This window comes from Danio rerio, chromosome 10 (genome assembly GCF_049306965.1).
Source record: "Danio rerio strain Tuebingen ecotype United States chromosome 10, GRCz12tu, whole genome shotgun sequence".
NCBI lineage: Eukaryota > Metazoa > Chordata > Actinopteri > Cypriniformes > Danionidae > Danio > Danio rerio.
In genome coordinates this window covers 29,016,818-29,039,998 of record NC_133185.1, presented here as the reverse complement: position 1 = coordinate 29,039,998, position 23,181 = coordinate 29,016,818, and the positions used below count along the sequence as shown (strand labels likewise).

At 36.0% G+C, this 23,181-nt stretch overlaps 2 protein-coding genes and 1 long non-coding RNA gene across 7 annotated transcripts in view; 1 reads left to right on the top strand and 2 right to left on the bottom strand.

Moving 5' to 3' along the window:
* Positions 1-9,178, bottom strand: part of gbe1a (glucan (1,4-alpha-), branching enzyme 1a) — a 255,017-nt gene extending 245,839 nt beyond the window's left edge. The window contains exon 1 of the mRNA XM_021479344.3: positions 9,016-9,178. Coding sequence (XP_021335019.2) covers positions 9,016-9,107 — 92 coding nt within the window. The 5' untranslated portion in view covers positions 9,108-9,178. The remainder of the gene's footprint in view (positions 1-9,015) is intronic.
* On the bottom strand, positions 875-3,964 carry LOC141376266 (uncharacterized). Of its 3 annotated transcripts, XR_012386014.1 has the most exons (7): positions 3,859-3,964; positions 3,633-3,754; positions 2,683-2,766; positions 2,508-2,562; positions 2,333-2,408; positions 2,065-2,241; positions 875-1,729 (listed from the first exon to the last, which is right to left on the bottom strand). It is a non-coding gene; the product is annotated as an uncharacterized lncRNA (long non-coding RNA). The 3 variants fall into 3 exon arrangements; XR_012386013.1 differs by having other exon boundaries at positions 3,633-3,964; XR_012386015.1 differs by lacking the exon at positions 2,508-2,562 and having other exon boundaries at positions 3,633-3,964.
* cadm2a (cell adhesion molecule 2a) overlaps positions 8,844-23,181 on the top strand; it is an 877,490-nt gene continuing 863,152 nt past the window's right edge. For all 3 annotated transcript variants that reach the window (XM_073914207.1, XM_073914201.1, XM_073914196.1), the window contains exons 1-4: positions 8,844-8,974; positions 10,001-10,208; positions 10,354-10,423; positions 10,665-10,758. The gene's annotated coding sequence lies outside the window, so the exon portion shown is untranslated. The remainder of the gene's footprint in view (positions 8,975-10,000; positions 10,209-10,353; positions 10,424-10,664; positions 10,759-23,181) is intronic.

The window sequence follows — 23,181 nt, the reverse complement described above, 5'->3', positions numbered from 1 at the left end:
ATTGATTTTAGTTTAAAAAAGCGATAAAATCAGCCTTAAATCACGTTTAGGTTTGATAGTCAGGCACACTTACGCCAATCTGGAAACCTTTCGTGGACTCTTCAGCGGAGGACCCAAGTAAAAATGTGTTTTGATCCAGGATTGCAATACCTACTTTAACTACTGGGTGTCAAACTTACATACTGCAGCTTTAAGCTTTTCAATTCTGCATAATTAAGGCTTGGTTACTAAAGTGACAAGTATCTACTACTGGCTATCATATCATCTTAGTTGATTCCAGATGCTGAACTTGAATATTTGTGCTTTTGTTGGCTTTATACAGTCCATTGCTTTTTAGGATTATTTCATAAGTTTAGAGTTGGGGTAGATGTTAATAAAACCCAATTAAATGTTAACTTCCAGCCAGCACTGTATCCTTTTTTGGCACTGTGACAAGATAGCACTGACAAGAAAGTGATTATTGGACATTGGTATTGATATTGGACAGAATTATATAAAATTATATAAAATAAAGTAATATAGTACACTCTCAGAAAAAAAGGTACAAAATTGTACCTTTTAGGGTACAAATGGCCCGTCACTGGGGTGGTACCCTTAAGGGTACAAATTTGTACCTCTTTTTGAAGGTACAAAATTGTACCTTCTACATTTGTACCCTTTAAGGGACAATTTTGTACCCCCACCGAAGGTACAAAAATGTACCTTTTTATATTATATAGCATTTTCAGGGTACTGACCCAGGCATTTTGATCCTTTGGTAACTGCATGCACAAATAAATAAATAAATTAAATATTTTGGTTCGCAGATTTTTATTATATATTATATATATTTTATATATTTATTATATTTATTAATGTAGAAATATTTCATTACAACTCACAACTGAATGTGTTAAGGAATAAAATTACACAGCAAGTATAAAGCAGACATGTAAAACAGTAAAAAGAACAATTTAGATAACAAATAAAAACTGTTCACTCACTGTACAGTATATAATCTACCCTTAATACAAAGACCACAAGAATACTGTTTAAGATTTATAAACACATTACACAGGCTACATCAAGTACTTCACTTTATAAAGTCCAAAGTATTTGTCTTTAGTCAGAATACTCAGTCATAATAAATAATTTGTCATCAAAATTTTCTCTGTATTTCAGAATGAAGGCAATTTTTCTCTATAAATTGCTTCAACAGTGCAGAAAACCAAGAACATCAGTAGCCTCTTCCTCAACATCAGTAGATTACTCCTCATCATCCTCAAGTGGAGTTGTAATTTGTTGTAACACAATATGTGTTTATGCTTTTGATAAACATGACATGTAAAGCACTCATAACTGGAAAATGTTCTTTGATAGTCATTAGGACCACAAGTTATTTAAAATTTTGCTTTATGCATGAATGAGAGCAGTGTGCTGGATTAACTTGATTGTGATTATCCCAAGAGCATGTAGAGAAACAAAAAACAAGGTTGATCACTCTGGTAACTGGAGTAGATCGAGGCTTGTCACCGTCCACCGTTCATTCAAAACATTCCACTGCAGAAACATCAAGGTGTTCTTCCAATAAGATGGATATGTCAAAAATGTATTTTCGTCCACATCATTAGCCCGGCCAATCACAATCCCATCAACTCTGAAGACTGCCGTGACTCGTCTTGTTAACACAGTTGTCCAGTCGGTGGCCTCCTCCTGTACTTGAACTGTTGGATGTGGTGAAGATGGTTCACTGTAAATGACAAAGCAATAATTACATTAATATCAGTCACTCTATCACTGATGAAGAGAAAATCCACATGCATAGAAAGTAAAATAATTAATATTCACTGATTAAAAAAAAAGTATCACAGATTAAAAGACTAATATAAATTTCATTCATTCATTCAATTTCTTTTTGGCTTAGTCCCTTTATTAATCTGGGGTTGCCACAGTGGAATGAACCACCAACTTATCCAGCATATGTTTTATGCAGCAGATGCCCTTCTAGCTGCAACCCAGTATTACGAAACATCCAGACACACTTATTCACACACACATTTATACACTACAGACAAATAAGCTTACCAAATTTAGCTATAGCGCATGTCTTTGGACTTGTGGGGAAACCGGAGCACTTGGAGGAAACCTTCACGAACACTGGAAGAATATGCAAACTCCTCACACAAATGCAAACTGACCCAGCCGAGGCTCGAACCAGCGACCTTCTTGCTGTAAGGTGACAGCACTACCCACTGCGTCATCCTAATATAAAGAATATCAAGAATTATAAAATGCATTTATTACGAAACATCCAGACACACAGCATATACTAAACAGAAAACAACATACGAACCGGAGCACAACGAAATGTTGAAGTGTCTCGCTTAACAAGGCTGGCAACATGAGAAGTGCTGCTGTAAAATCAATTCCTGGAACATAAGATGTGGCATACAAACAAATATGAAGGAATCCATACAAAGCTAGAATTTAATAATATTAATCAAGTGGAGAAAGTTTAGAAAGAGTACCTTAGAGTCAGATCCATAGCATTCTTCAGTTGATCTCTTATCTTTCGATGAATACCTAGAAAATAATTTTAAACACGTGGGTGTACATTTATTGTTGTTTGTAAGTAAAAACCTACAAATTTAAAATAGTATGTAAGCCATTAAAACCATGGTATAGATAATGAGACATACTTACATCTTGTAACTGAGCCATGCTTTCATATGACATGCCTTCATTGGTCTGATGCTGTTAGCCTACATTATGTTGTTCAATCTTGTCCTGAAATACAATTGGAAACTTCATAAACTTCTGGAAAGCAATAAGATAAAGCAATAACTATTTATTTATTTTGAGATATTAATAAAATAGGTAAAATAGCTCAAGGTAAGTTACCAGTTTCAGAACAGATAAGACAAATTATTACATTAAAGAACAAAGTATAATTTAAAACGTCGATTTATACAACGTGGTATGTTAATAATTATTCTACATTAACATAAGTATAACGTTAAACAATAGTAAAGCACCAACAATTCTGGACATGAGAGTTTGTGGACACTCCTCAACATTAATATAACTTAGACACTGAAACGAAGATATGTACAAGCATACACACGCCACGTTTGTAACTAGCCACGTTTACATAATCAGTCGCTTTGCCGGTGACAAAATTGTGATTTTGCTTCACAAAATGGCGGTGTATAACCGTCTACAATTACATTTCCTCGGTCAACCGTGGCTAGAAAATGGCCTCAAAATATAAAACATTATCGATAATTACAAATTTCCAGTATTAATAACAAAAGGTTTTATATCAAGGTATATGAAGACTTTAGTCGCGCCAGCTCCGGGCCACACCGCACATTACTCACGGCCCGATTCCGGTGCACGGTTACGGCAGCGTCGGCTCGCTTCTGCCGCCGCATCTGGCCCAAGTAACGTTAACGATACAGCAGACGGACTCGGGCAGGCGAGAATCTAGCCGCAACTGGCCCGAGTGTATTTTGCTATCTGGGTTGCGATTATATTCCGCCGTGGCAACACTTATTAATAAAGCAGTTACGTAAGATATAAGGCGCGAATACGTAACGTAAGCGATAAAGGGAGCTTTTACACCGAGAAAACTAACAGCATATAATACTCACCTTATATAAAGTTATGTCCCTCGGTGACTTCGATATCATATTGTATTAACTTCTTTAATAAGCTGCAGACATCTTAGCAAACTCCATCCTACAGGCCAACGTACACCAGCCAGCCCGGAGTACTTAAAGCGGGGGAAAGCCGAGACCCGAGAGTCAGACAAAATCAACAGAACACGGCTTCACATGTAAAAATGAGACTGAAAATACATCTTTAATACATTCTTACCTGAAAAATGTGGACTCGAAAATAGACTTTTCTTTGAAAAGCGTGCGAAGTTCTTTGTAAACAGCCAGCATACTCGACCGACCGCCTCAGTAACAAACACTACTATAACGTCTCAACAAGCCAAATTCTTAAAGAGACAGCAACATCACCACCTGTATGAAGATGCTGTCACTCTGCATGGTTCTTCTTATTCTACATCCCATATACTATAGGGTCTTAAACAGTTAGCAAAGACCAGTATTTACGTTTTTTATGATTAAAATTACATTCAATTATAAATTAAATTATTAACGATTTTGAGATTTTTTTTTATTTAAATACATGAAAAAAATTTTAATTATTAAAATATTTAATTCAATCAATTTATTTATTTATTTATTATATTTATAAATTATGTATTTTAGTATTAATGTTTAGTATTAATGCATTTAAATTAGTGTTATATAGTGTCTTGATCTTATCATGAGCTGAGGGTGCAATTTTGTTCCTATAGGGAAACAAAATATATAATTGTACCTTTAAAGGTTCCAAATTGGTCCTTTACGGTACAATTTTGTATCCAAATGTGCTTTAAAAGGTACAAAAATGTACCTTTTAAACCTAAATCTGGACATTTGTACCTTTATAGCCCATTTGAGTACAAAATTGTACCCTAAGGACCAATATGGGACCTTTAAAGGTACAATTTTATATTTTGTTCCCTCTAGGAACAAAATTGTACCTTCACTGTACCTTTTTTTCTGAGAGTGTATATAATATGGTATTTTTTTATTTACACACAATTATGTTCTAAATTCACATAAATAAATTAAAATAAAAAATAAATTAAAATAAATAAATAAATAAATAAATAAATAAATAAATAAATAAATAAATAAATAAATAAATAAATAAATAAATAGCTAAAACCACTTTGACCTTTTAAGTGGAAAAAAGATCTGTAGATCCACCGTGGCCCATGGCATCTGGTCCCTAAACATAAAAATCTTTGTGCATATTTGGTACATTTTAAGACCACACTATAAATGGAAAAGTTCCCTGCATCAAAACCTAATTGGGTCAAGATATTTAGTTTTTATCCAAGGCTGTAAAAGAGAGCTTGAGAGAAAGCTCTTACTGTATATGCACTTGATTTTTGCATGTTTAATGCTAATGAAAAATTATATATGAATCATTGTTAACACATTAAACATAATTTCGGAAATATTAAAAAAAGAGAAAAAATAATCAATGTTGGGTGGGGAGGTGGGGGCTAGAAATTCTGAATTCTACTTTTGCTGCGGTTGTCATCAGTGGCAAATCCTTTTATAGAGCAGCAATGTTTTCTGCCATACAGCTCTCATCACCAGTCTGCTCTCTGTTCCAGTATTATCACACAATACAATGCATTTAAAAACATCCCTTCGACTACTCACTGACATGCAGCTGCATAAACTATATATGTGCTAGATTATTATTGACAGCAAATCCTGCCTTTAAGTAGAGCTTTAACATTTCCTTAATTTTGATGTTATAGAAATAGGTCATTAGGCAACTATATACAGTTATTTATATATATATATATATATATATATATATATATATATATATATATATATATATATATATATATATATATATATATATATATATATATATATACTGCATTTCGTTGCATTGTACTTGTACATGTGTAATGACAATAAAGTTGAATCTAATCTAATATAAATATATATAATCCGCTGTATTGAGTGTCTACTACATGATGAAATATTATAATCACCATTAAAATAAACACGTTCACAGCCTGACCAATGAGATGCCAGACAATCATATGACTGAGATTTCAAAAATATTGCATACTCCATATTGCACCTTCCCTAAAGGAATGAAGCTGTAAGAAAATAAACGTGGTGTTAAGTGGGTATAGGGATATTTTGAATGGCAAAGTGCATTTGCATACTTCACAAAAGCATTTTCTTTTTCAGCAGAAAGTTTACTGTCAAACGCTCGTCATGACTGAAACCCCCTGTGACAATATTCTGCTGACAATGCCTGACTTAATTTTCACTTTCTGTCTCCCAGTCTCACAAAAACCATCCCATGGAAGTCTCGGGTGCATGTGCCCATGTCTGCACGAGTGTGTCTGTCTGAGAGGCTCTAGACATTAAAGTGAATTTTAACAAGGTATGACGACTGGCTGGTGGTATGGGGGAAACCTGCCAAGCTCAGACGCTGTCTCTCTGTATGCCATCTCACCCTGTTTTCACAAGCTCTGGCCAATTAGCTGCTTTCTCTGTCTACTGGACTGGCTGACAGTCCTATATCTTTCACCATGAGTGTTATATGAACATTAATAATCAAAAAAATGTCTGGAATCCATGACAGTCACTGTAAAGCCGCTCACGTTTACTCTATATAGCACATGCAGGTGCTGTACATCGGTCCCAAATTATTATGCCATCGAGTAGACTGCAAGATGGTGTCATGGGTATTCTGAGGTGAGGGGTAGTCTGGTCAGGTCACCAAAACAACATTGTGACTTTTCTATACATTAAAAAGAAGACTTTACCCGAAAATGACAAACTATTAATATACAATATTAGAAACATATGACCTTAATTAAAGCAAACAACATGGGTGGAGATGAGACTGTGAAAATAGACTTATTTTTTTATGTATAAACTTTGTGTACAGACTGTAGGCGTGCACATACTTGAACCAAAATAATGATGGACTATATGACTGTTGGTTCATCCTCCACAATGGGTTATATGCACAGTTAGTTAAATTGAATTTAATGCAGTGCTTTGTGTCTAGCCTTAGACCCACTTAGTATCGTATATCTATCAGGCAGTGAAGATTACTGATTTTTAAAGAAATCAGACCTTTAATATGGCAATTTTATAATGGAAAGACAGTTCAACAGAAGCACTGAGGCTGGCTGGTTGAAATTAAAAGTATTTTGCATATAAGTCCCTATTGCATACTGTCTGAGTAGGCATTACTTTTATTTTAAACTTCACAACAATTACAAGGTATGCTTTTTATGACAGAGTAGTAGGCTATAGAAAGAGTCAAAGCATATAGGCTAACATGAAATGTTTAACCTAAAAACCATTACAGCTATGTAATGTAATTTCCAATGACAAGTAATAGTCATTCTCATCACTCTGAAATAAAAAATAATAATAAATCGCTGGTAAAAGTCATACAGACAACAATATCCACCATGATGCTTCACTTCCATTCATACAATTTGTCTTGTGGCCTCATGGAACAGTGTCAAATGCAATGGACTCCTCCTGTATTTCAAATACTATGAGTTAAATTGTACAACTCATGTCCACTTAATACAGTAGGTGTATTTGCTACAGTTTTTTAACCAGTATTTTTAACCGTGGCAACATGAGGGCGCAATGGGTAGCACAATTGCCTCACAGCAAGAAGGTTGCTGGTTTGAGCCTTTTGGGTCAGTTGGCATTTCTGTGTGGAGTCTGCATGTTCTCCCCATGTTCGTGTGGGTTTCCCCCACAGTCCAAAGACATGTGGTAGGTCCTATAGGTGAATCGGGTATGCTATAATAACCTCTGCTGGATAAGTTGGCAGTTCATTCTGCTGTAGTGACCCAAGATAAAGGGACTAAGCCAAAAAGACAATGAATGAATGAATTAGTTAATTTTAACCATTTTTAATCAGTGTGAACGGAAATTGTTTAAAGAACTTTGCTGATTGAAAAACACAAAAATAAATCATTCCTTTTATCAAGTAGTTTATTATTGTAATGCAGGGGTGTCCAACAGGCCCGTGCAGAGACTGTACTGAAGAGCGGGGTTGTCGTGCGTTCTGATCAGCTGTGTTGTTGCGCGCGTACTGTAAAGCGGGGGGAGGGAGGTGGGTTGAGCGTGCGTACTCAAGAGCGTTGTTGTTGCGCGCCTACTGAAGGGCGCGACGGAGGATGTGTCGTGTCGCGGGGGCACTTTTGATCATTTTGGAAGGGCACTTTATATCCAAGACTAAAAAGGGCATGTGCACTGCACAGGTTGAGCCCTATGTCCAAACTTTGCCGAATGCCAGATGCAAAAAAAAAATAAATAAATAAAAATAATAATGTTGTCCCGGGGCAAATTTTACATACATCACACAGACACGCATATGGATGAATGGATGGATGGATGGATGGATAGATGTGTGTGCGTATATTATTATGGAATTATTTTATTTCGGTTGTCCAACTGTGTTTCCTGTGCTGTGCGATTAGCTGAGCTACCTCATAACTAGCCACACTGCAAAAAATGCTTTTCTTACTTAGATTTTTTTTGTCTTGTTTTGAGTCCAAATATCTAAAAATTCTCAAATCAAGAAATAATTTCTAGACAAGCAAAACATATTGTCTTGTTTTGAGGAATAAAATGCTAATATTAAGTGAGTTTTTCCTTAAAACAAGCAAATTAAGGGGGTAAGCAAAATAATCTTATGTCAAAAGGAAAAACAAGATTTTTTTGCTTATCCCATTGGCAGATTATTTTGCTAGTTTTAAGGAAACTCACTTAATAATTGCATATTATTTATTAATAAATTAGAAAATTCTCCTTTATTTAAGATTTTTTAGATATTTGGACTTGAAACAAGACAAAAAAAATCTAAGTAAGAAAAGCATTTTTTCCTTTTTCTTGGTGCGCCATGTCTCGCCAAAATGTGATTATATATTATGTTTCCTTCAATTTGGTCGGTTAGTTTTATTTCATAACAAGAAGTGCTGCCTAATTGAAGGCATGTAATAGCGACACCCGGTGGTTAGAAAGATATATTTATTTTCTTTAAATTACTAATGTTTTATAAAATTACATATATATGTTGGCATTATAATAAATGGCATTTTGAGTGATTTCTAAGCTGTGGAAGCGATTGTACATAAATACAAACAACTCATATTTCTTTAATAAGCATGCAAGGTGCAGCACAGCACGTGCGAATTTCTGATTGGACTGCTGCAGCAAAGACTCGCGCGCTAGAGTGACGCGATGATGAACAACGCTTGTAAGAAGACAACACATCCGGATTATAGTTTAATTTATAATTTTGAGGAAAACCCACTAGAACCATGTGCATACAACGAATAAATCGACCTAATCAGGCAAGTGGAATTCATTAAAAGTTTATCAAAAGTGCGTTTACCTTCTACGCAGCTCTCCCTCATAATGTGCAATGTACGGATCTGTCTGTAGAAACGCGGTGAGATTTAAAGTCTCGTCAGTGCTTGAATCCATTGCTGTGGCTCTCTGAATTTTAATATGAGAGATATACTGGCATCTCTTGCTCAAGGGGCTCTAGTAGTTATAACGGAAGGGAGGTGGAGAGCGAGTCCGGGGAGCCACCAATCCATTGGCCTGTTGCGCAACCCAGTCAGCGGAACAGGCCTCCTTTCATATAAAACACATTTCTTCACTGGCAGCAAACATGGCCTTAGTTGTCTCTCAGCATTTTTAGTTGTCTCAAATACGTTCTGATATTGATATCACTATCTGTCGTTCAAAAACATTCTATCATTGTGTTTTAAGTTTTAGAATTAAAATATTCTTAATTTTGATGAGCTTTTAAGTTAGATTGTAACCTATTATGTATCAGTGTAACTGTCCAGCAATTGTTAAATGAAGTAAAACAAAATCGTTATCAGAAGTATCAGAAGTAGTGGTGTAAATTATTTTTAGAATATTATAGATTGATATATTAAAAATAAGTATACATATGACATTTAATGATAGAAATATAATAAAAATAAGACTAAGAACATTTAAATAACAAATAACCTTAAAAACTGATTGCAAAACCAACCTACAGAAATGGTAATGCAAGCTACTTTTTAGTTTGAAGTATCTTAAAGCCCTGTAATGGTTAAAAGGACAGATATTTTATTATTACATCAAATTCCTTTCACCAGATTCATCATAAATACTACTTTTACATTTATTATAACTATACGATAGTATACACATCTCCTTGCTATCTGTATTTTGTATACCATTTACAGTAACATGAGATTGCTCACGTTTTGCGTGCTAGCATTTGTTTTAATATGTTTTGACAATTGTAGATCTATGTAGACCCACACCAGATAGAAATGCAGAGAAAATATTGACTTTCTGTCTTTGTCGCACTCCAGACATTCCACCATGAGACTGAACTCCAGTCCGCTGAAGTGTAATACTGGAAATAAATGCACACAGGAGTATGGCCAGCTCGACCACAAACTGGATTTGAGCTTATGAGATCATAAAGCCCGAGGTCACAGGTCATCCCACTGTTTATTCTGCCCACAACGGGGAACGATGGCGCCATCATGAAAGAAAACTGCTTTAGGAACTTAAAGGGTATTGTAGACAGTTTTTGCACTTGCTCTTAGCAGCACAGAATGGGGTTCAGCTCCATTATGCGTTGAAAAGAAAGGCATTTCTGTTAAATGGAAAGGTACATGTGTCTTTTGGTTCAAGCGTTTTTTTTTCTTGTGATCTTCAGAATGAATGAACCAGGAATGAAGTCGTATTGTTGCTCCAGGCTACAGTCTCCCTTCATAGTCCTCAACCAGGTAAGCTCTATTCATACAGCATGAAGGCCATAAATCACAGCATATGTTTTATATTTGTAAAAGGCTGCTTTTGAAAAGACAATTTTAAATAAATCAACTATGCTATTCAGCTATATGGCTATAAGACCCATAGCAACTTTAATACAACATGTCTATTTTCCTTTTTATCTATTTCTTTTCTTTGTTTCCTTCTGTCTTCTGACATATCTGAAGTGACTTTCTTGCTCTTTTTGACCCTTAGATGATCAAAAAGGCAGTGATTTGTCTATCCCAGGTCCCAGAGATCTACATTCTTAGATTTATTGTGTGCAGCAACTTCGCCTAGAGGAGTCAAGGTATTTCCTGACTGTTTTTTTGTTTTTTTTTTGAGGGGAGAAGAAGAGTGAGTTATGATGTTATGAGGAATATGCACACAAAGCACATCTCTCTCCCATTTCATGGTTTTTCTCTCGACGGCATAGTTTTCCCTGGTGAAATGCAGCGAGAGGACAAGACGGCAGTGCAAATTCCCTGGGTAGGGTTGCAGAGGCGACATAAAAGAGCCTTAGATCTGGTAGCGGGGTTATTATGGGCTGTGAATCGGAATCAAAAGGCCATTTTAAAGCTGTCACATGACCCCCAGGGCCATGTCGCCACATCGCGTCGAAGACATTTCCTTCCAGCATCTTCCCTAGAGACAAGTCAAACAAGACCTCACCCAGACACACTGAGAATCTTAGACATTGGGGACGAGCGATGCAGACAGACAAGCAGAGCCTCGATGCTAGTTTAGTTTAAATGAAGAGAATGCTAAAAATGACTTCCTCTTGAAGCCGTTTGATGTGACTAGTAATGGAGTAGTTCTCAGATCTCACGACATTCTGTTGCTGTAATGGACCCCATTTTTGTAATCACTACATTAAGTAGCTCAATGGCACATTTACATGTCAGGATTTGCATACGCACGATTGGATTTACATAGATAACTGTGGATAAGTGGTCGAGGGTCACTTATTCCTCACATCAGGTTCTGACAAGGCTGTTAAACCAACGTGTCCCCCCCTTGAAAGTGAGATGTAGATTTATAAAGCCTTGTTATCTTAGACTTGTGTTCGTTCATTTAAATGCACCATGAGGGAATGGTGCTTTTTAATAAACACTAGGCACCTAGGGTTTGTTTTGCTGTCAGAAACAGATATGCATCTTGTTCAAAGAGACATAATGTTTTCTTTGGTCCTGTGCCATAGAAAACAACCATTTAACACCAAACTATTATCAGTATCTTCTGCACTAAATTAAAGGTAAACAATATTGGCTATTAACTTTTTTTTATTTATACCTTATGCTAATTTGCATGAATAAACAAATGTTGTGTTTCAACCTAAGCCCGATCACTGCATTACATTTTAGACCCGTAGCCAGCCTATTAAAAGGGGTGGTTCTTTTTTTTTTCTGAAAAAGTGGACCTTTTTGCAGTTATTCGCCTCATTTTCTATTCAATTATGCATTTTATTGACATTTTATGAACTAATCTTTGCTGGATTAGCTTGTCGGATGGTGATCATATGAAATAAAGCATATGATGTTCTTACCGGAAAAAAAACAGTGACAGCAGAACTGAGATTGAAGTATTTATTACAGTAGGTTAGGCTGGAATGGCACTAAGAATTGTACTTAATTTTTTTTCTTTCACATAAAAACACTTCATATTTTGCCACTTTGGTCTTGTGCATTTATATTTCACAAATTAGTTAAGAATTGCTAAATAAACAGGACAGGCTGTTGTTACCTGTGAAAACAAGCAGAACACAACTGAAAGGAACAAGTTGTTGCAGCAAGGAAGACTAGAATGACATTTTGAATTGCAGTTGTCATGAGAAGCATCATGACAATATTGTCTGTGATGTGGAATCTCTTACAAGCAATATGCTGTCTTACAATGATTTTCAACACTCAAGCTCTTTAATCACCATCATCAAACAATGACCTAACCGCCACTGCCAACATCATGGTAGGAAAAATGGTAGGGATAAAAATCTACTATTTTTAAATCTTGACGTGAACATGTTTTGCATGATCTTTAGCTATTTTGAAGAATAAAAATATGAAGTTTGACCAGAAGAGAAATAGTCTTACTCAACATAGCCTGGTTTCTTACCTTCACTTTCATCAATTGGTGAAGTTTTGTTCATAGCCCTTGGCTTGCTTGGTTTGGGACTTGTGGAGCTGTGCATCAATGGATTTGCTCTTCAATGTTTGGAGAATTAAACCACACTGAACTGAACTAAACTGAACTTCAACTCTAAAAACTGGACTGCCGCAGTTTCATTTTACTAGAACTTTTACGTTAAGCTGCTTTGACACAGTCTACATTGTAAAAGCGCTATAGAAATAATGATGAATTAAATTGATCATAACCACACTTTTTTGATGCAACATAAATATTTGCAATTTAAATATTGTTGTGAGATTGGCATAACAATACTTAGCCTAATTGTACATTTGTTATCATTCATCATTAAAAAACAATCTGGTAAAGCTTGTTTTAAAATAAAACCTGTAGCCTATAGGCAAATAACAAACTAGCTAGCTCATTTAACTTTCCTCAGTCAGAATTTGGCCACTTGAATGATTAAAATTAGTCTTAAAGTCTTATTCTATCAATCGTTTTTTACAACTTATGATGGCATAGCAACCAAATAGGGCTCAAATAGGGGTAATTTTCTGAACTTTGTCAGTGGTGGTGGTGGGGGGAGGTTATTTTGTGTGTGTGTGTGTATATATATATATATATATATATATATATATATATATATATATATATATATATATATATATATATATATATATACTTACAGTATATTAAATGCTGGTATTTAATTCATCACAAATCAGAGATCAACAACATTGATGCAACAGTGGTATATTGTGCAGAGCAGAGGAAATCTATATGAGATGGTGGATGATTAAAAAAACATTGAAAGGCTAATCAGCAAAAGCCTAATCATCACTAACACAATAAATTAAATTTGCTTGGTTGTTTGCCACACAAAATATTTGAATTATACACGGGGACACATACACAGCCATAAAAAAGAGACCTCTTGAACATATTAGGTTTCTCTTTATTTATGATTTACAGTGTTGTGCTGGTGTGTACACTTGATTTATGTTTTATTCTGTAAACGAGTGATGAAATTTATGATAAAAATGTCAAAAAAGATGTAATATATTGACAATTCTTATAAAAAAATAAAATAACGTGTATCATGGAGCCAAGCAAATGCATTTATTGTACTGTTTTTGCTTAGCTGATAGACCAAGTTTTTTTTTTTTAGACATCCACTATCAAAGTGGGTATACTGTATGTTGGATCTTTATATCTTTTTATAAATATGGATTTCAGCTCTTCTGTAGAGCATGGCACTGTTGCATCAGTGCTGTTGTTCTTTCCTTTATGATGAATTCAATATCAGCAGGGGCTCAGCTTGACCACGGTCAAATCCCTCCCGGGTCCACAAACACACATAATAATCACTTGTCGGTTTATCCACAAGGGGGAGTCTTCCATTCATTTTCATTCTCCACCTAGCATTTCTCCCCTTCGACTGCATTATTTATTTGTTTACTTTGATACGTTTTACAGTAATCAGAAAATATGATCAAACTTGGTTATTTCTAGCCCGAAGCTGTCTACTTTGCAACAATGCAGTAACATAAGTCATACAAGAGATAGACAGACAGACAGACAGACAGACAGACAGACAGACAGACAGATAGATAGATAGATAGATAGATAGATAGATAGATAGATAGATAGATAGATAGATAGATAGATAGATAGATAGATAGATAGATAGTGTTTTTGGTTATCCTTAAATGAGCATGTATTTTGTATTCGTTTTTTTTTTTTTCAAAGTCTGCTGGCGTTGTGCAATGCACTTGTAAATGCAATATGGAATAAATTTACAGATGGATAAAAAGGCAGATCAGGATTGAGAGAGAGATACGTAGATCATCAATCTAAATAATCAGTGTCTCAGATCCAGCACATGTATTTGTGTTTAACAATGGTGTCTGTTTGATTTCAAATGAACAATGGAATGAGAAACTTTTGCGGTGGGTGGTGGCGGGGCCTTTCTAAATTATTTTTGTGCTGTGTTTGTGTTGTGTAGGTAAATTTGCATGAATACATTCGCCAACCACTTCTATGTTTACTTGTTCAATTGCTATTTAATGCAAATGCTTCATCAGCAAATCGCATGGCAGAAACTCATTTAACCATGTAGATATGGTCAAGACAATCTGATGAAGCTCACGCTAAGCATCAGAATGGGCTAGCTTTGTGTGCATTGGACTTTAGAAGGCTGAAAAACGGGTTGCCAGATTTGATGTGTCTTGATTTTTGCTGCATCATTCAAATAGTATAATTTATCATAAACAACATTAAAGCAAGGATCTTGTTTGTCTTGTAGATCTGTCTTTAATACAGCACTTTTAGGATGTTGGGAAAAAGGAGATTGGCATCATGTGTAACTGCTGTACTGTCAATATGATTCAAAATCTTGTAGGAATATTTGCAGCACTGTCTTTACTTTATAACGAAAACAGTTAAAACCTGGTGGCTTGATGGCACAGTGGGTAGCATGATCACCTCACAGCAAGGTCGCTGGTTTGGGTGCTCCTGTAGGTGAATTGACTCAGCTAAATTGGCCATAGTGTATTTGTATGAATGCAAGACTGTATGGATGTTTTCCAGTGTTGGGGTGTGTAAAACATATGCTGGATAAATTGGCTCTGCCAACCCCTGATAATAAAGGGACGAAAATAAAATGAATGAATGAATAATCTAATAAAACCCATCTGAAGGCAAAATGGGACCAACATGATTCCAGGTTGGTGTACCCAATAAAGTGACCGGTGTGTGTATGTTTTTTTCGGTCCTTTGAAAATGCTTTTGAAATGCAGATGCTTTCAGCAGAGCAGCTGTGTTATTATAAAAACAGACAGCCTTGTAGTAAATACAATAGGAAGTCATTACTTCCATACCATTGCTCTCACTGTTGGCTGTTTTGTGGATCTTTGAGAAGTGAGTGAGTAATCTGGACATATTTGTCAGATTTCTTAGCCAACTTGGGACTTGGAATGAAACAGACAGGATGTGGATGATCAGGGCATATTGATTGATTTAGACTGAGCTCATGACACCTTCCGCCCACTGTTCTTCAGTCACAGTCGTGAGAGCTGTGAGTTACTAATCTGGTGCTTTTTCAGAAGGGTGATTTTTTTTTTTTCTTTTCTTTTTTGAAAGGAGAAGGACATGTGATTTCATCTTTTGCACTGTTTTTCATAGTCAAAACAGAATGCCAAAACGGCACTTGTTATTATCTGTTCATGTTGTGTACCAATTAATGTTACTTGTAGATTACAAAAATAAGAAATAAAAAATAGGTTTTACTGAAATACTCTGCCATTGGTTAGATAAACAAATAGACCCCAAACTCACAGTGATGATTGCTCCAAATTGTCAACCTTGTACAACTGGTGAAGCTTAGCTGATTTAGACGGTCAATCTACAGTAGGTAGATGCAGGGTCTGAATTATAAACGATCCGGGGGCTCAACCATTGTTTAATGTTAGTTTGTGTAATACATTCTTCTGCAAATTAAATTTATGTATTTATTTAAATGGCATATAGTTTATTAATAAAAACACAATTACATTTTCAGTGTTTTGAGGGATATTTAGTGTATTCTCCCCTACATATATTCTGATTGGCAATTTTAGAAGTTACTATAGGTCAAATTACACAGGCAATGCATTTAATTTCACTTTACTTTTAGGCTGTATGTAGAAACAAACAACTTTTAAACTCTTACTTTATCGGTTTTATGTTTATCGGTGACCAACATCTGAAGTTTCTGACTGCTAAATGAAGATTTCCTGCATAGACTGATTGGTGCGATTCACAATGATATATACTGTCATCTGTGTGGAGTTTGCATGTTCTCCCTGCGTTCGCGTGGGTTTCCTCCGGGTGCTCTGGTTTCCCCCAGAGTCCAAAGACATGCAGTACAGGTGAATTGGGTAGGCTAAAATTGTCCGTAGTGTATGAGTGTGTGTGAATGTGTGTGTGGATGTTTCCCAGAGATGGGTTGCGGCTGGAAGGGCATCCGCTGAGTAAAAACTTGCTGGATAAGTTGGCGGTTCATTCCGCTTTGGCGACCCTGGATTAATAAAGGGACTAAGCTGACAAGAAAATAAATGAATGAATAATATTATTTAGGGGCGACACGATGGCACAGTGGGTAGCACGATTGGCTCACAGCAAGAAGGTTGCTGGTTTTAGTCCCGGCTGGGTCTCCCCATGTTTTTGTGGGTTTACTCCAGGTGCTCCGTTTCACCCAGTCCAAAGATATATGCTATAGGTTAATTGAATAAGCTAAATTGGCCGTTGTGTGTGTGAATGTAAGAGTGTATGGGTGTTTCCCAGTGTAAGGTTGCGGCTGGAAAGGCATCTGCTGCGTATAACATATGCTGGATAAGTTGGCAGTTCATTCCGCTGTGGTGACCTCTGATTAATAAAGGCACTAGGCCGAAAAGAAAATGAATGAATAAATGAATGAATGAATAAATGAATGAATGAATGAATGAATGAATAAATGAATGAATGAATGAATGAATTATTGTTTAGCTATCTAAATGCAGTCATTTTGTAAACTAATTTTCAGTATTAAAGGGCTGACCCTCCATACACTTATTTTGAGCTCTTTCAGGGAGGATCAAGTGTAAATTTTGGGGGACAATCCTCCCCAAACCCCCTGTAATTCGCATTTGTGGTAGATTTGGATTTTTTTTTTTTTTTTGTAGTATATTTGGATTTTTAGATGTGGTAGTTTATACAGCCTGATCTCACCAGGAAACGTCAGTGTTTTACGTTTTGTCAGTTAAATGGCTAATTCGTACGAGTTCAGTCGTACAAAAATGTATGATTTTAAAAAGAAGGCGTGGCACCAACTGCTGTTTGACTCCTGAAAGCATATTTCTCCATCACTGGACTGTTAAATACAGTATTATTGGGTGTTCCATAATATCAGTTCATTTCAAATGTAGGTTATATTACAGTACTTGATTCTGGAAGTTTTTAAAATAGTGTAGTTGCTTTGCATATTCAGTTTACGTAAATATTTTAATTGTACAATTGTATGTACCTTTACTACTTCACACTCCTTCCTTTTTCCATACATTTGCATATGCTCTCTTGCTCACATCAGTGGTGTTGCTGCACATAACTAGAAAAGCTGCTTGGTGGGTTGAGTCTCAAGCAGCATGTTCTTGTAAACAGGACATGAATGTTGGACTCTGTTGAGAGTAAGCTTTCGTTATTTGCATGACTCCTGGGTCCTCAGCATCTCCATGCATGCTGAGTTAATGGGTTTGGGCTTGAGCAGACTCATAAGTGGAGATGTACATTAGCAAAAGAATGCAGGATAAAATGTGTGTATGTCTGAATAAATGTGCAGGAAAAAAATTGGATTGAATTCTTATTCCATTATTGGATAAATGGTTATGAGTTGGGCAGAATGACATCGCTTGCTCTATAAATGCATTTATTACCTTCTGTTCATTTCTGCTTTAAAAGAAGTCGATCATCATTTCCAGTTACGTAAATGCCAATGTTAATCTTTGAAATAATACAGCCAGGTTGAATGGCCAGGTGTTCATAGTAGGTATTTTAATTAATATCTGTAGGAATTTCCTGTCTTCAATTTTGAAATTGGAGGAAACGCGTAAAAAGAGAACCAAAACACTTTTTTTTTATTTGGTGCAATCTCTGCAGCTTGTGTGTATAGAGCTACTTTTTACTATTCTTTCATTGTTTTTTTTTTATGGAAGTGCACTGAGAATAGACAAAGCCTTGCAGCTTTCAGCTCTGAGTAGACATGCATTAGTATTGAGTCATCAGGCGAAGTGGAGCTGTGACACGGATGAGATGAGCAATGCATAGTGGAAAATGTTTTTAAAAGCCACCGGGCAGAAGTCTGAAGGCCTTCGCATTTCATTTACACTTTCAAACAAAAGTGCAGAGCAAAAGGATCAGATGGATACTCGCACATAATGAAAATAATAAAAAAAACTGAACAGTTGTGTTTTATTAAACCATTACAAATAGTGTTAATAAATGAATAAAATCAGTGAACAGATGATAGTCAAGCATACAATTTTCTACACAATTGGACTTTGTACAATTGTGAATTAAAACAGGGTCCATATTTATAGACAATATAGAGCAATTGTTCTCAACCTATTTTAACTCAAGAAAATCAACCTAAAAATACATGTTTCAATTTTTCTATTTTTTAAATAAACCCTCTCCTTAGTGACTTGCTGTAAGCCACGGTCACACCGCACTTTTACCACATAGACTTTCATTCATACTGTTACGTCTTACACAAGTCTAGGGGAAAATACAATGAACGCAACAATATTAATTTGAAGAGCACTAAACTGGGACCAGTCACAACACAACAACAAAGAGTAAAGTTCCAAAAGTTTATTTACAAAACCAAACACACAATGTGTTAAGGAAGCTCTAGCTTCAGGAGTGGACTAAAGCCAAAATAGCAAACAAAACAGGGTTCTGTCTTGGAGTAAAGCCTCTAAATAAACTACAAGAAAACAATGATGAAAATCAACAACAAAACTACACTGACTCCCTGACTGACCTCAAAACAGGAGAAAAAGTCCAACAAAAAGCATTGGCCGTCCACCTCCTTACTGCTTCCTGGGGGGGAAAAAGCAAAAGAAAGAAATCAAAGTTTAAACTGTGGTACTGCTCTTAGCCACAACACAGAACAAGTACCAATCATACACAAATTGCATCTCAAATCACAACAGTTCAACAGCTTTAATTCAACTAAAACCCAGCTAGTGCTCTGGAGAAAGGTTCCTCTCTAGCTCCTTTCTCAGCATCCAAGTGTTTGGCCTGTGTTTTTATCCCCTCTCACGTCTCCATAGTAAGTGAACATAGCTGTGGGAAGTAATCAGCAACCTGCTTGAAACTCAGGAGGGGAGGAGTCAAGGCAACAAAAGAAGAACAGGGAAAAAAAAAGACATTTGACACAATATAAACAAAAATAACTTTAAACTACGTCTCTCAACGTAACAATACGCATACAAATATGGCAGACCAGAAACATTAGCTTTTTTTTTAAGCCTTTTTTTAAAATGTCTAATCTTGTTTAATTCCATCCCTTTTTGCAGTGCTTTATGACAATTTCACATGATACTGTGACTGCGGTTTTACTCAGACGCATGACACTTTAAGGAAACAGGAAACCCCAAATCTAGGCAGATGACATAAGCAGGTATAGATCGTCAGCAGAGCATTGCAGAGTTGGTTCAGACTGCACCTGTCCTGCACAGGACAGATTTGTCCACAATATTGGAGACTTTTCCTGGTTCCGTTCAACATTTGTGACCTTGTTGATTGTAACTTCAGTATATGGCCATGTCTGACCTAAATCATTGGCAAGTGTACCATGCTCGGTTGGACAAAACAATTTACCACAGCGGTGTCAAACTCTACAGAGTTTAGTTCCAACCCTGCTTCAACACTTACATGTAGGTTTCAAACAAGCCTAAAGGACTCAATTAGTTTGATCTGGTGTGTTTCATTAGGGTTGGAAATAAACTGCGCTGAGCTGCGGCGCTCCAGGAGTGGCTACAGGTTTGACACCTGGGATCTTCCAATTCTGCTTCCTGAGTCAAAGAAGCTTAATGCATCCTTGTTGCTTCTGTGAGTTATATACAGTAAACACTTTTTTATTTATTTTTACATGGATATTATCCCACGGATTGTTTAAGCATCCTCATTCCTCACAAGCATAAGTATCTTAATGCCTGCATACCAGCATCCACCAATCAAATCTTATCCCAGTTGCATCAGGTTCTGCGAGTTAGCTATGTATTTCTCAAAAAAAAAAAAAAAAAAAAAATTATATATATATATATATATATATATATATATATATACATATACATATATATATATATATATATATATATATATATATATATATATATATATATATATATATATATATATATATATATATATATATATATAATAAAAAATAAAAGAATAAATAATGTTTTAAATTAGCACGTTGCTAATTAAATCAGCAAATTCAAATAGTTAATGCTTTGTAGCAATTTAATATTTATTTTATGCTATTCAATTTTACATACACTCACTGGCCACTTTATTAGGTACACCTTACTAGTATCGGGTTGGACTCCCTTTTGCCTTCAGAACTGCCTTAACCTTCTTTGTGGCATAGATTCAACAAGGTACTGGAAATATTCCTCAGAAATTTTGGTCCGCATTGACATGATAGCATCATGCAGTTGCTGCAGATTTGCTGGCTGCACATCAATGATGTGAATCTACTGTTCCATCACATCCCAAAGGTGCTCCACTGCAATGAGATCTGGTGACTGTGGAGGCCTATTGAGTACAGTGAACTTATTGTCATGTTCAAGAAACCAGTCTGAGATGATTTGTGGTTTATGACATGGTGCATTATCCTGCTGGAAGTAGTCATCAGAAGATGGGTATACTGTGGTCATAAGGGAATGGACATGGTCAGCAAAGAATAAGGCTGTGGTGTTGACACAATGGTCTATTGGTACTAATGGGCCCAACGTGTGCAAATATCTCCCACACCATTACAACACTACCACTAGCCTGAACCATTGATGGATCCATGTTTTCATGTTGTTGATGTCGAATTCTGACCCTACCACACAAAAGTTGTAGCAGAAATCAAGACTCATCAGACCAGACAACATTTTTCCAATCTTTTATTTTCCAGTTTTGGTGAGCCTGTGCAAATTGTTGCCTCAGTTTTCTGTTCTTAGCTGACAGGAGTGGCACCTGGTGTGGTCTTAAGCTGCTGTAGCCCATCTGCCTCAAGGTTGGATGTGTTGTGCATTCAGAGATGCTCTTTTGCACACCTCTGTTGTAACGAGTGGTTATTTGAATTATTGTTGATCCCAGTAGATCAGCAGTTTCTGAAATAATCACCTTTCTTCCCCATTCTGATGCTTGGTTTGAACTGCAGCAGATAGTCTTGACCATGTCTACATGCCTAAATGCATTGAGTAGCTGCCATGTGACTGGCTGATTAGAAATTTGCGTTAATGAACAGTCATACCTTACACCTAATGTACTTAATAAAGTGGCCGCTAAGTTTAACAATGTCATTTTTTATTCCTAGCAACAGCAGCAGCAACCTTAGAGGAGCACACTTACTATATCTCTTGTGCAGATTTAAAGAGTTATTTTTAAAGAGTTATTTTTCCATCTGACAATATTAATAGCACTGAACTGACACAAATCAACCATAGATATACTCGGTGCAATGCTTATAACCTTGAAATATGTAAAAACTCTAAAAGTAATCTCATTAATTTTATACACCTGCATAAAATCTAATAGGAACACTGCAGAATTATGATGCCCACTTACGCCTACTTTGAAATATGTGTTCAATTACTAGATAGACGGACAGCGATATAAATATTTAACGATTTCTTTCACACTCTCTAAACGCTCTTTTTATTATGGCTTGCATGTTTGGCGCTATAGAAATGTTATCTGCTTGTCCATCGTCTACTGTGGTACGTTTAAAGACATATGCCATTAACGCTCTTTTATTCAAAGGCAGAAGTAAAATAAAGAGAAACTCGACTTATCATTTTTAAGACCTTGAAGGGAAAAGAAGGGTAAAGGGCTCTTTCAGGGCTGTGTTCTCTTTATATATATATATCCTCAGAGGAGCTTGAGATAATTAACTTTCAGCTTAAGGTGAGTTCTGTTTATTTATCTATGCATTTTTTGTCTCAAAATACTTTGGCTTCAGCAGACTTGTTATCAGTTTACCATGACCTTGGCTTGCCGGCACTGAAGCTCTAGTCTTCTCCACACCAGTTTAATCACTTTTTAAAATAGCTGCCACTCACGTCACAATTCTTTGCGTGCGACTACAAAAACATGAGCATCATCCTCATCACCTGACTGTGATGTAGTTTTCACAGCCTCCACATGAGCTTAATTTATGAGGTGTTTAATGCATTTTCAGACACTGTTGTCTGGTCTGGGATTACACAGATTGAAGCTACAGTACATTACTGTATATTGCATTTGCATATAAACAGTGAGGTGGTTTTATTGTATGGTATTAAAGCATTAATGGCCTCATTAAAACAAGATGTTTTCTCTAATGTAAACAGTTAAGTTCATAATGTCTGTTCTGTGCAATGCACACATTGGAATGATGCTTCACTTTGCAGAAGCTGAAATTAATTCCATTTTCTCAGAGGATCAGCTCACTCAATCGCTCTGCAGATGCTTCCTATGTCCTACAAAATATAATTGCTTTGATTTGCTAATTGTGCTTGCAGATTGGTAGGAAGATGGGATGACTGGGTTATTATGGTACTGTATTATGGTTGACTGTCAACCATAATGATTTAAGTTGTATTTTGCTCATTGGATACCATAGATATTTACATTAGATGTCATGTCACATAGGCTGTTGTTTTCTATTAAAAGGAATGCGTCAATAGAGATGCCATTTTGGTACTGGGCAGCACTCCTTTGAAATGAATGTGGGACCAAGGTGCAGTGGAACACTGGCCACTTGGAGCCCAAGATTTATGCACATATTTACATGCATCTATGATCAGGAGTTTTCCCGGTGGTCAGTATGCAA